General features: G+C 35.3%; 1 protein-coding gene across 2 annotated transcripts in view; it reads right to left on the bottom strand.

The window, feature by feature from the left end:
* Positions 1 to 13,869, bottom strand: part of WDR70 (WD repeat domain 70) — a 299,029-nt gene that overhangs the window by 230,309 nt on the left and 54,851 nt on the right. For both annotated transcript variants that reach the window (XM_026506841.4, XM_048224312.2), the window contains 2 exons: positions 12,576 to 12,635; positions 9,493 to 9,626 (listed from right to left, as the gene is read on the bottom strand). In XM_026506841.4, coding sequence (XP_026362626.3) covers positions 9,493 to 9,626; positions 12,576 to 12,635 — 194 coding nt within the window. The remainder of the gene's footprint in view (positions 1 to 9,492; positions 9,627 to 12,575; positions 12,636 to 13,869) is intronic.

Below are 13,869 nucleotides of genomic sequence, written 5' to 3'. Positions count from 1 at the left end.
CTGGAATACAAGTAAACAAATGTGAAAAATAGATTGTGTCTGATGGTGGTAAATACTATAAAGGAAATAAACCAGAGCAATGAACAGAGTAATGGCAATGGAGAGAAGCTACTTTGTGACAGGATGCTTAGGAAAGGGCTCTTTAAGTAGCTGACATTTAAGCTGAGACACAGTACAAGAGTTCACTGATGTTCAGTTAACAAGATAAAATTCACAAATTATGTAACTTGACAACAGTTATAGAAGGCAGCAGAAACCCAGGAAATTAAGCTAAAAAAATCATTAAGCTTATATAATTTTACAAAGCAAATATCAAAGAGAAAGGGAAAATATATTCAGGTACATACTGTTTATCAGAATTTTAACTGTGCTTTTTCCCCACATACCTTTTCACCTCCAATATTAAAGCTTTCTGTTGATGCACAAAGTCTCATTTGACCTTCATACAGACCAAGTAAACAACCTCCTCTCCAGTTAGTAAACCACAAGAAGGCTTATCAATGCCTGGACTACCCTGACATACATGAGAATAACTTGTGATTTTATCAACCTATTATTACGTCTTACTTTCCAACTTTCTCCTTCTTACTGGTGATATCCAAGATTAGTTACAAACAAATAAAAACTTGTTATATGCAAGGCTAAAGAAGGCTAGATGGATATAATATTCTACCTTGCATCTCAAGTACAGCCTAATTAATGATGCCACTGATCGGTGATATCTATGGGGGAAAAAGTCATATACGGCAAAATTTCCAAAATCTAGTAGTTTAGAAATATTATATAAGTCATAAAGCAAGTTTACCAATTTACTAAAAATATAGAAAGTTCAAATGTATGTTGTCATTAACCTGAATTAACGAACTACTATCAAGTGAAAAGAGACACTATGACATGATTACTGAAATGTATGTAACTCTGCTTCCATACACATCAACTCATACACAAGTCATGGGTCTAAATTTACAAGGGGAATCTCTGTCCACCTTCACTTTCTTTTTCAGAACTGATAACATACACAGAGAAAGCACAAATGCCTAAACAAATCACTAATCTATCGTGCAATTATGTGAAATGAATAAACTATTATATGCTGCACAAACATCAGCTGTAAAGTAATAAAAAACAACTTTCCCTAAAAGCCAAAAGATTACTAATTCAGTTACATGGCATGGGCAGTGAATAAAATATTGAGATACGTAACGCATACAACTAAAGGAACTAAGCAAACACACGAACCCTTGACTGTTTCTAATGGCACTTACTCTAAATGATTTCAATCCCTTCTGTGCTTTTGTCTAACATAATGATTAAGGTTCATGATCTACAGTTAGAATGCCTACATTCAAATCCCTGGCCTATCACTTTCTGTGACCTTAGGCTAATTAATTAATCTCTCTAAGCCTCCATTTCCACATCCCTAAGACAGGGATAATAAATGCATCTATGACACGTGACAGTTATGAGAATTAACGGATACGAAGAACTCAGCCAGACTCAATAAACTATTATGCAAACAGAACATATCTTCTTTGTTCTTTAACAAAAGAAAAACATTTATTCCTGGATTAAATAAGTAGCACATACACACGGTAGTTAAAACTCAAAAGATATAAAAGGGACAAGTAACAACACGTTTGCCTCCCCCCTTGTCTCCCAGGTAACTAATTCTTTTCCCTATAAACAACCAGTGTTATTGGTTTCTTCTATACCTTTCCAGAAATATTTTGTGCACATATAGGCAAATAGTATATATTGTTTTTTCCAAGCTTTAATAATAATAATAATAATAATATATAATATTATTCAGTCATAAAAAAATGAAATCTTGCCATTTGCAACAACAAGGATGGAGCTAGAGAGTATAAGGCTAAGCAAAATAAGGCAGTCAGAAAAAGACAAATACCACATGATTTCACTCATATGTGGAATTTAAGAAACAAACTAACAAAGAAAAAAAAAGAGAGAAACCAAAAAACAGACTCTTAACTACAGTGAATAAAGAGATGGTTACCAGAGGTCAGGTGGGTAGGGGGCAGGGGTGAAATAGGTGAAGAGTACACCTATCTTGATGAGCACTAAGTAATAATGTAACTGTTGAATCACTATATTGTACAACTGAGACTAATGTAACACTGTAGGTTAACTACGCTGGAATTTAAGAAAAAAAGGATACAGGCAATCCTTGCTTTGCATAGTTCTGATATGCATGAATTTCAGTTACCATAGTTTAGAAAAATAATACCAGGCCCCAACAGCATGGTTCAAATTCCAGTTACTCTCAGGCCACACCAACTCTAAAGAATTAGAAATTCTAAAGGTGAGATCCAGCATTTAACATTTTTTTAAGTTTGTATTTTAATTCCAGTTAACATACAGTGTTATATTAGTTTCAGGTGTACAATATAGTGAGTGATTCAACACTTCCATGCATCACTCTGGGCTCATCACAAGTGCACTCCTTAATCTCTGTCACTTATTTAATCCATGTCCCCACCCACCTCCCCTCTGGTAACCATCAGTTTGTTCTCTATAGTAAAGAGTCTGTTTCTTGATTTGTTCCTCTCTCTTTCTTTTTCTCTTCAGCATTTAACATTTTAACAAGCCCTTCAGATCTCTCTGAACTATGGTAAGTTACACATAACATGCTACACAACACTTGGAAAGAATATAGTAGAACATGCAGTGATATTAAAAATCTCCAAGCAATATTGCCAAGTGGAAAACAAAAATTATGTAATAACAACCATCTGATATCATTTATGAAAACAAATATACTCTTTTGATGGGCATGTATATTTGTCGATGGTGGCATACAAAAAAAAAAAAAAAACTTGAAGAATATAAACCATCATGAAAACAGTGAGAATACCTAGGAAAGAGACTTTTAAAAGATGATCAAGGAAGAACTTTGGTTTTAACTGTAATGTTTTAATCTCTGTATGAGAACATAACTTAATGTATTAATTAATTAAAATGTTTTTAAAATAAGAGAATAAAGAGTAGCCATTTTTAAGTGGGCAGAAGATAAGGAATTTTTAACTTGGGGCTACCTAAGTGATACAAAGCTTTATGAAAATTTTATGAAATTTTATAAAAATTTTACTCCACCCCCATTTTTTTGCATAAAGGATACATCCAAAGGATCTGTGAGCCCCAAGGATTCTAACTCATGAACACACATTTATAATTTTTAGGAATCTGTGAAGAAACAAAAGGTGACTAGCAGACTGGATTAGAGAAAATGCAGTACTGATGGTTTTCCCTAAATGGGACAAAGAAAGACTTTAGAAACTAGAGATTCACAAATCTAATGTTGATGCTGGCTGGGCAAAAGTCCAAAATAAATTATTAAACATACTTCAAAATACCAAAATGGAAGATGCATCAAAAAGAAGCTGAATAGCAGCTTAGCTTGCACTGCCAACCAGGCGCACAACTGCTGCGCAGGTAGCCCACTGGCAGCTGGAGATCGCCCTGAGTGGTTTTTCCAAAAAATCACCATTCCCAACAACCACCACCACCGCCACCAGATAATCAGCACCCTCAGCAACACACCTGCCACACCGCCCAACTTTCCTGATGCACTGGCCATGTTCTCCAAGCTATATGCCTCTGAGGGCTTTCAGAGCAGCAACAGCACCATGACAGCTGTGGTCTGCTCCCCTCCTGCAAACTTCAGTCTCTTCTGGGCCTGGTCTCCACCAAGCTACCAGGGCACCTGGATCCCACTCACCTCCACCACCCACAGCCAACGTGGTCCCCCGGGCACCTGGCAGAAAGCCATGGCTCAGATGGATGGTCAGAAATAAGACAGATAAGACAGCTGCTGCCAGGTGCTGGGCGGGAGCTGGGGGGCAGTCCAAGGTCATGGGGACAAAGGAGGGCCAAGGTGGGGGGAGTTGGGGTGAGTGGGGGTTTCCTGAAGATCAAACTAGATGATTTATTTTAGAGGAGGTGGGGGATGAGGGGATAGTAAACTTCCCGAGGCACATGGGTTCTTTAGGAGTTTCTTTTCAGGCAGGTTTTTTTCTCTTTTTAGTATATAACTATAATATATATCACTAAATATAACTAATGTATGTGAGAATGGGCTGGCTGACTGAGGTGCTGGGATCAACAGGGAAGAGCCAAAGAAACCTCCCTTTGGGCCAGCACCCCTTCCTTCACGCCCAGTCCCAGGACTGGTGGTTGGAAGCCAGGTGGTGTGATCTTGCAGTCACAAGGTATCTGCTAGCTGCCTCCTCTCAAAGGTCATGCCTTCTGGAATCAGAAGAGGACCACCACGGATCCATTCCAAAGAGTTATACAGCAGGGACTCCCAAATGTACCCAGCAGCTTAAAGTGTGGAGGCTTCCTTGCCATCACAAGCTCCCCACACCCTGACTTAGTGGCTGGCTCCTCAGTGGTCTTGCAGCTCCCTGCCTCTCCTGGTATCAGCAGCTTCCAGGTAGATGTGCAGGGCTTGGGCAGAACTAAAGAGCTAGCTTGGGTCAAAGGCTCAAACTTGCCTAGCAGGGATCCTGATTCTCCACAGCCACCCTGCCTCTCCCACTGTATGTCCTACCTGAGTGGATGACAGAGTGGAGAGCTTGCCTTTGGATTTAGTTCCTAAATCAATCATCTCACCAATAATCTCCTCAATAATTTCTCAGTGTGAGATTTTAATTTAAAAACTTAAAAAAGACTTTTCTTTAAAAAAAAAATGGAGCAGGGATACAGTTTAACCATTCTGTGACTGTTTTACACACTACTTGGGTTAAACACAGAAATGATGGTTGGTGGGAGCCAGGGTTCTCACTTTTAGAAAGTGAAGGTTTCCAAGGAGGAGGAAGGCTAGCATGAACCAATGTATACTAGATTAGAGTCAGAGACATGGGTATGAACTCCTGTTTACCTTAACATGGATGCAAATGGATAAAGAAACAATTTTATAGATGTAGCACACACACAGGTGAGTGTACACACATTTAATTCCCAGCTCTGTCAGCAGAGAAGGCCTAGAAGGAACAACAAGCACACCAAGAACCTAGATCCTGTTTTTTAGATACTGCTGTCCTAACAAATATGACTGATTCTAGGACTAGGGCAGGGACAATACAAGATGAGTCTGGAGCACCTAATAGTACCAAAAAGTAAAAAGTACTCAAAAAAAAAAAAAAAAAAAAAAAAGAGGCATATCAAAGAAAGGATCACAAGAGCCCAATCTGCAAGAGCTCCCAATGACTACAGCTGAAATAATTTTAGCAACAAAATAAATAACATTGTATTGACTTATAACCCAAGATATAAAACAAATATCAAGTAGTCAATACTGATAGAAATAACTGGTTAAATTAAAAAATAAACAAATGGGGGAAGAAGAGACAATTCTTCCTTAAAGAATTCCAAGTAGTTCATGTAAATACTATGCCCTCCAGGAGGTGGAGCTTAACTTTTCCACTTTCCCAAATGTGAGCAGCATTTACTGACTTACTTCAAAAGAAGAGCAAACAGAAAGGGGAGGAAAAAGTAACTTTATAGTAAAGAAATCTTAAAAACATGATAGCATGTACCCCTGCTATGTGATCAGAAGAAGGGCACTTCACCTCTGTGATATTCATCCCCAAGACCCAGAGTCCCAGTCTAACCAGAGGAAACCATCATAAAAAAACAAATCAAGAGGGGTGCCTGGGTGGCTCAGTCGTTAAGCGTCTGCCTTTGGCTCAGGGCGTGATCCCGGGGTCCTGGGATCGAGCCCCACATCAGGCTCCTACACTGGGAGGCTGCTTCTTCCTCTCCCACTCCCCTTGCTTGTGTTCCCTCTCTCGCTGGCTGTCTCTCTCTTTCAAATACATAAATAAATAATCTTTTAAAAAACAAACAAAAAAAAAAACAAATCAAGAAACATTCTACAAAATACCTACCAGGACCCCTCAAAACTGTCATGGTCAGGAAAAACAAGTGAAGACTGAGAAGGCATCATAAACCAGAGAAGACTAAACAGACATGAAGACTAAATGTAAGGTGTATCTTGGAAGGCATATTAGTGGAAAAAACAGTGAAATGCAATATAGTTTGGAGTTTGGTTAATAGTTATGTACCAACGTTGGTTATTTGTCATAAATGTACCATGGTAATGTGAGATGTTAACAACAGAGGAAACTGAGTTAGGGGTATGCCTGAACTCTGGACGATCTTTGCAGCTTTTCTGTAAATTAAAAAATATTCTGAAGTTAAAGTTTACTAAAATTTTGAAATGGAAATATCAATATGATCTGGTCACTTAAATACATACACACACACACACACATACACACATCTGTATTTTCTAAACTTTCCACTGAAAAGGTCAAGAAGGAATGCTATCCCACTATTAATGAGCAGGTATAACATTCAGATTTGGTCTCTAAATACCATTCCCACTTAAAAAAAAAAAAAAGATCTCCACAGGGAAATGCTGATTGTAGGACCTGGAAAGGAATGTACCAGGAGGCTTATATCATGTTATGCCAGAAAATAAGTACTCTTTTAAAGTCTAATGAGTACATGTCAAAACTACATAGCAATCAGGGACTCCCCTGGCCAAATCTGGGACAATTTAAACATCAAAAAGAATAATGACTACAACTGACTGGAACACATGAAAATTTTAAAGTCATAAATACAGCCGTACAAAAAGGAAAAAGAAAAAAACACCACCACCAATAACAGCAACAACTCATTTATCACCACCTACCCCTGAACTAAAAACGGGTAGTTAAAGAAAAGTATTTATCCTGCCTTCACAGTAGGACTATATTTTAGGGTAACCAAATAACATAGGTTAATATTGAAAAATTCTCTTAGAAGTACATCAACAAATAAATGTAGATGAAATAATGGAATTTAGAAAATCAAGAAAATCACCAACTTACAACCCTCAATGAGAGAACTAATTCAGGTATGAATAATCAATGGATGCTAAGCTTATTAAGTGAAGCGATGATGAGAATCTAGATATTTCCACGCCACCAACTATCTCCCCACAAAGTTCTTGCCTATCTCAAACATATAATACAATATTAACTTTACAATGGAAGAATCAGATATCACCAACTTAATCCAAGGATCAGTCTTAATTGAGAGTCACAAATAGCAGCAACAACTAGACAATACATGCCACTTGATGTGATACAGTGGAGATTACGATCAAGCCTTTGGATTTTCTATAGGAAATACTGGAGACAAAGAAATAAGTTGAATCACACCATAAAGAAGCAATTAGAAAATTCAGGGAGAAAGAACTTTATGAAGCACAACTGACCTGTTTAATAAAGTCATGAGAAAGAAAATGGTTTGGAAGGAGATCCTCTTCTAGATTAAAAGATATGTAACAGAGGTACACAATAAATGTGATATGTATTACTTGATTGGATCCACGTTTGACAAACCAGCATTTAAACACATTTTGAGAGCAAACTGGGGAAATTTAAATATGGAATGGTTATTAGAAATATTAAGAAATTCTAAGTAATTTTGTAGGATAATTGGAGCTATATATATATATATATATATATATATATATATATATGGAAATGTCTATGTTTTTTACAGATTCATGCTGAATTATTTCAAAATGAAAGTTATGTATGTCTTTACTTTTAAATATACTTCAGAAATCACTAAAATGAGATGAAGCAAATACAGAAAAATGTTTGTAACCGTTAAATCTAGGTAAAGGGTAAATGGCTATTACAGTAATCCCTCCACTTTTCTCTATGTTTGAAATTTTTCACAGTAAAAAGTGAATTAGAGATGGATGCATAAATACACATTAAGTAAAAAAATTTGTATTGTCATAAAATGTAGAGTCACATTACTTGGAGATTAGGGGCAAATGATAGCAAAGTTAAACAGTTCTCATGATTTAAAATAGTAACATTCACATAATATTTGCAGTACTAGAGTTTATATTAATCTTATACAGATTGTCAAGAATTCTGTTTATTCCTATCTATACTTTGATAGCTCACTATTATATACAGGATGCAATAATTTAATTATGGAAGAGAAAATAAGCTTATCCTTGGATTTTTCTGCATTTTCAATTACAACAGCACAGTAAATGACACAGTTTAGTAATAGAGAACTGGCTTGAGACTCATGAGACATAATTCTATTCAGAGCTGACCTTTAATAGAGTACTGAATAATCCTGAACAAGTGAGTTTACAGTTGTAAAAGTAGAAGGGGAACACAATCCTTAATCAAGAGACTATCACATGGGAATAAAAGATATGACCTCGTATTTTAAATACATTTTTTAAAAGTCATACTAACTCAAGATACCAAGTTACTATTTTAAATAATAAGAGCTTTACAAAATATAGCCATCATTGGAGATACCCAGTTTTTAAAATTTTTTTTTCCTTTCCAATTGATCAGAGATCTGCTATGTTCATTTAGGGAATTCTCAAATCTTTACTAAAGATAGCTTAAGAGTTAGGACTTCAAAATTTACAAATCAGTATGATTTGTACAAAACTGACCAGAGCCATGTTTAGATAAAATTTTTAGGTTATTTTGCCAGACAACTGTAGTTGCTGGAGAAATCTGAGGTCCTAGGCCCAATTCTGAGCCACATACATTTATTATCTAAGCATTTATTAGCAAATAAGCAAAAACAATTCCTATGACCTGTTCTGCAGGATTAAGAAAAATCCCAGCTCTCTAGCCTTTCAGTTACTCCAACCACCACTTTCACGAAAGGTTCACTGAAAACAAACACCTAATAGCCCAGAAACAGGAACTTAATCCATATAGTTGACAGAAAATCCAGAGTTTACAGATAGATATTAGGTTTAGCAAAAACCATCATCCCCAAGAGTTCAAGTTAAAGGCAAACTAAATTCTTAAGCCCCACTCATGCAAGAGTAGAAAACTGGGCCTAAGAAATTTCAGCTAATTCACGTACCTTGAACATCTACAGTTAGTAAGAGCTCATTTCCAACATACATTATGCAAGTTAACAAGATCCCAGCTTCACCAATAAAAATCTATTTTTGATATCTAATATACTAAAAAGATAAGATATGGTCAAAAACAGAAATAAGAGGGCGGCTTGTGGTAGCAACATGTAAAGCTGATATTTCTGATATGATGCTAGCTGACCATACCTGCATAGTGCAGCAGTGACTAGCACCTGGTTATTGGCTTAACATACGTCATACACACATACATAACATTACACAGTATTTACTAGAGTATTAAAATAAAGTAGGCAAGGGAATAATCTCTAAATACAAATACTTTCTTTACAAAACAACAAAAGACTAAAAACATCTTTAAAATTTAGGTTAATGAAAGTGAAGGAAAGAAATTTAAGGTACATTTTTCTTTCATTCAAATAATGAAGGTAACATATGGTCATATAAACTTAGTGTATTTTGGTACAAAGCATTATAGATGGAATTCAAATGATATACAGCACTCTGGCTTCAAATATGAAGGTATTAAGTTGTGCAACACATACCATTCACAGGGCTGAAGGGATCGAAATGCCTTAAAAGAAGCATCCATTCCAGCAAAATCCCAAAACTTAACATCATAATCATATCCTCCAGTCACCAAACGGGCACCTGAGGGATCCAGACCCAAAGCAGAAACCTGGTTTGAAAAAAAAAAAAAAATTAACTGGAGAAAAGCTACTTATAGTCTATAATAACCTCCATTTCCTTTCTCTAACCCCACCTCCTATATTATAAGCATTGGAAGTACAGGCCACCAGCTGTTATTACTTCTAAAAAGTGCGGATGGATAGCCTCTTCTCTATTATTTGACTTTGTTATTATGACTATTATCTCTTTTGAAATAAAGAAAAAACATTTTAATATAATTGCCAGCTTTGTCCCAACTTATCTACCCAGCCTCATAAATAATTCAGCTTTTTCAATGAACAATTTTGAGAAAACCTTTTGAGATATTTTAACTACCACTAACAGAAGACCACACGAATCTAAAATTACCAAAATGAGAAAATGCCAAAGGGAATGTTAAGAAATCTATTTAATGAAGTAGGACAAAGCAGAAATTATTTTCTTGTGTACACGGCTAAATGACCAAATATAATCACCTTAAACAATTATTTTTTAAAGCTGAATTTATAAGTTACTAACTACATTATAATACCACTTTTATATTGGTTCCATAAAATATCTGCCTTCCCTATGAATCTTCCTTCCAATGCACATGTGAATGCCCAATTGGTAGCTCACTATTCTTAAGCAGGAAGTCCCTGGATCTACTGCCCTCTCAGAAGGAAAAAAGTGCATTAGAAATAATGAATGAGATTACCACACATATGAAATATTAAAAGGATCAAAGTTTTATATAAAGGAAGCAATGATAAATCAGTTCTCCTAATAGACTTGAAATGTTATTAAATGTAATAGAATTACTGTAATTAAAACCAAATACTTACAAAATAATTTTACTCATTTCAATCACTACCTGCAAACACTGATTTTAGAATATATTAAAAAATAGAATATAATATATATTATATATAAATATGTAAAATATATTACATAAATATAATATATATTAATTATATATAACTAATGACTTATTATGTGTTTAAATTATATAGGTACTACTCTAAATGTGTTCAAGCATACAAATGAGAACTAAGTCATTTTTTATGCCTGAACAATTACATGTCTTAAAACCTAAAACAATGAAAAGTAAAAATAAACAGTAGCTTTTGAAGTCTAGGAAGTGACTTCTGCTACTACCAACAACAAACTTACTTATGTCCATGCCCACTCTATCCTTCCACCCTCCTGTTACAGTTAAAGAAGTGTCCTCCTCCTTATATGACTAACTGCACCAGTGTTCATCCCATTACAATACAATTTGAAACTGCAAATTCATTTGTGGTTTGTCTATTCCATGCCTGTCCTCCCCTCAAGGGTGCAAGCTCTACTCCCTCCCTGCGATTGCCAGCATAGAGCAGAGGGGCAGAGGCCTACAGTCAGGGTAGGAGAACTGAAGACTAGCCGTAGGCATTTTCCTTGAGTCCTCCTTGGGGAAGGGAAAAGGGCTCTTTGGAGCCAGCAGCTTCCAACTTCCAGGGAGTCATTGGACGGCCTTCAGCAGAGATCTTCTTGGGATGATCTCAGGATTATCTCAGGATGATCTCAGTAGGATCCAGCACTGCAGCAGGTTCCCCACTCAGCAGGGAGTCTGTTTCTCCCTCTCCCTCTTCCCCTCCCCCCCATGTGTACACGCTCTCTCTAATAATTAAATAAAACCTTTTTTTTAAAAAAAAGGAACTCTAATTGATTTTTTTAAATGTGCAAAACAAGTGGGCACTATATTTTTAATTATATTCTTTAAGAGATAAAATTCAATTTAAAATAGAAATATTTAAATAAAACATGTAAAACTCACAAACACTCTCAGTTGTAAAAATCTCTGAACTAAAATGATAGGGAAGCTTCTGTTTAAGTACGAACATTCTACAATTTCTTTCCTAATTTACTTAAAAACACAAAAATTAGTAAAATTCTGTCACAATTTCAGAATAAAAATACCAGAAGTCTGATTTATAAAAAGCAGATATAAGATCACAAATCAGAAACAGTTTCCTAAAGCACCAGTTCTCAGGTACATAGGTTTCAAGCCACTTTACACTCTTTAAATCTATTGAGGACCCCAGAAAGCATTTATTTATGTGAGTTATATTATCAGTATTTACCACAGTAAAAGTTCAAACTAAGACATTTTAAAATATTTATTGTTCACTTCATTTAAAACAATAAACCCACTATACTTATTAAATATTTTTATGAAAATGGTATTTTCAAAAACAAAAAAATTGGCAAGAAGAATGTCATCTTTCTCTATTAATTCTATCATTTGCATCATTTCTGGGTCTATTTCTACTGATTGATGTTTCTCTCATTATGGGATGTATTTTCCTACTTCTTTACATGTCAGACATCTAGAAAAGGCAGTTTGATTGAAAAGAGAAAGCAAGATAATTTTATTCTTTCATTCATGAGGTTTCATTCATTCAACTACCACTTTTTTAATGGCTTTACAATAAAATGATTTCATGTTATAACACAAAATTTTATATCATTAATCTTTAACATAAATATAACAATAGAAAAATAGAATCTGTAAGTCTAAGTAATAATAATCTTAGAGCAATACAGTAACTATTTTATGTTCATTTCTTATCTCAATGTTCATCTAAAAAATAAACTCAGGCCTTTTACTGATTTAGAAATAAAGCTAAGGGTAATGAGAAATTTTCCCACACCATAAAAAGGAAAACTGTATTTTAGTTTCATTTCTTTTTTTCACTTGTAATGTTCCTCTATCAAAGAACAAGGTTTTAAAGCCAACAATAACAATAAATGTTGCTATTTTAAATGAAATGCAACAGTTATTTTGATTGAATAGAAATGTAATCTTTCTTTTTCTTTAATGCCTAGAGCTTCTGTGTTATCAGTTGATTGTGCAATTACCCTTAATACAAATGTATCATTGGTTTACTTTTCCGTGAGAGCCTTGTTAAAAGGAAAGAATCAAATTTTTTAAACTTACTGTTTTAGTGCCATGCTTTAGAGTTATTTCATGCGAGTCAGGGATCTTTTGGACAGGATTCTGAAAAAAGAAAATTCCATGACATCAATGAGTATCCAACATATGGGGGGGGAGGGGACTACATGCCACATTCACAGGAAATACAATTTTTAAAAATTGCATCACTAGCTTTTTACACAAAGCTTAAAAAAAACAGGAAATAAAATTTGCTAGAGTATCTTATTTCTGTACTTCTAGATACACTACAATTGTTGAGCTGATAATGAATTTACCTCAAATCTCAAAAAAGATAAGCCTAAGAAACTCTTTAGTTGTATGGAACCATAAGCCCTCCCAGCATCCAAGTATTTAAAGTCCTCTTTTCACTGAAAATTGGGGATAACTTAAAGTGCTTAACTACATAAAATAAAATCTCTACAGGGTAGATATATACCTTTTAACCCTTAAAAGTTTAAAAAACAAAACGCTGCTGCTCAAAAATGGCATAAATGAGGAACTGAGTCATTCAATGATTCATTGATTCAATAAACATTTATTAAAGTGAGATTATTCCAGATGCTGGGTAGCATCAGACATTGCCTCTACCATTCCCCCTTCCAAGAAGCATGTAGTCAAGAAGGGGGAGATCAATCACTCTAACACAATATAAGAAATGCTATGATAGACAGGAGGTGTGGGAAGGATAATCGAGGAGAGAAAAGACGGATGCATAAATCAAACATAAGGAATCACAGTGATCATTTGAATATGAAGTTTTATTGTTCTCTCAAGTTTCCATTATCCAAGAGCCGGGTAATCATACTAAAATTCTAGGGCCATTACAAATTTATGTGAGGATCATCCTGCAATCTACTTAATTAGATATGTGCAATCGAACAGACTTTGGTCCCTGTCTCCCATCATTCTTTAGCACCCTTATGAATCAATCAATCACTAGCTTTATTTCATCATAAACTTGTCCCCTGCTACGGCTCTTTCGCCTCGGCACATAAACAATTAAAGTACTTCCCATATTAGACACACATACACACACAGCTATTTCCCCTACATTTACTGCTATACCATTACCTTTTCCTTTCCAATCAAGCTTCTTCACACAAGTTTTCATTCAAGTGTCTCTGCTTCCTTTCGCCCTTTTACCTCTACCACTCTGGCATGTGTCCTTCCTAATGCCCAGCACAGTTCTTGGCACTTAAGAGACTCTCAGTAAATACCTCCTGAATAAACAAACAACTCACTATAAATGCCCCGGATACTTTTCAGAACTTAACCTGCACATTGACCTTTCAACAGC

This window comes from Ursus arctos, unplaced genomic scaffold (assembly GCF_023065955.2).
Source record: "Ursus arctos isolate Adak ecotype North America unplaced genomic scaffold, UrsArc2.0 scaffold_15, whole genome shotgun sequence".
In the NCBI taxonomy this organism is placed as follows: domain Eukaryota; kingdom Metazoa; phylum Chordata; class Mammalia; order Carnivora; family Ursidae; genus Ursus; species Ursus arctos.
This window is presented reverse-complemented; position numbering and strand designations above follow the sequence as displayed.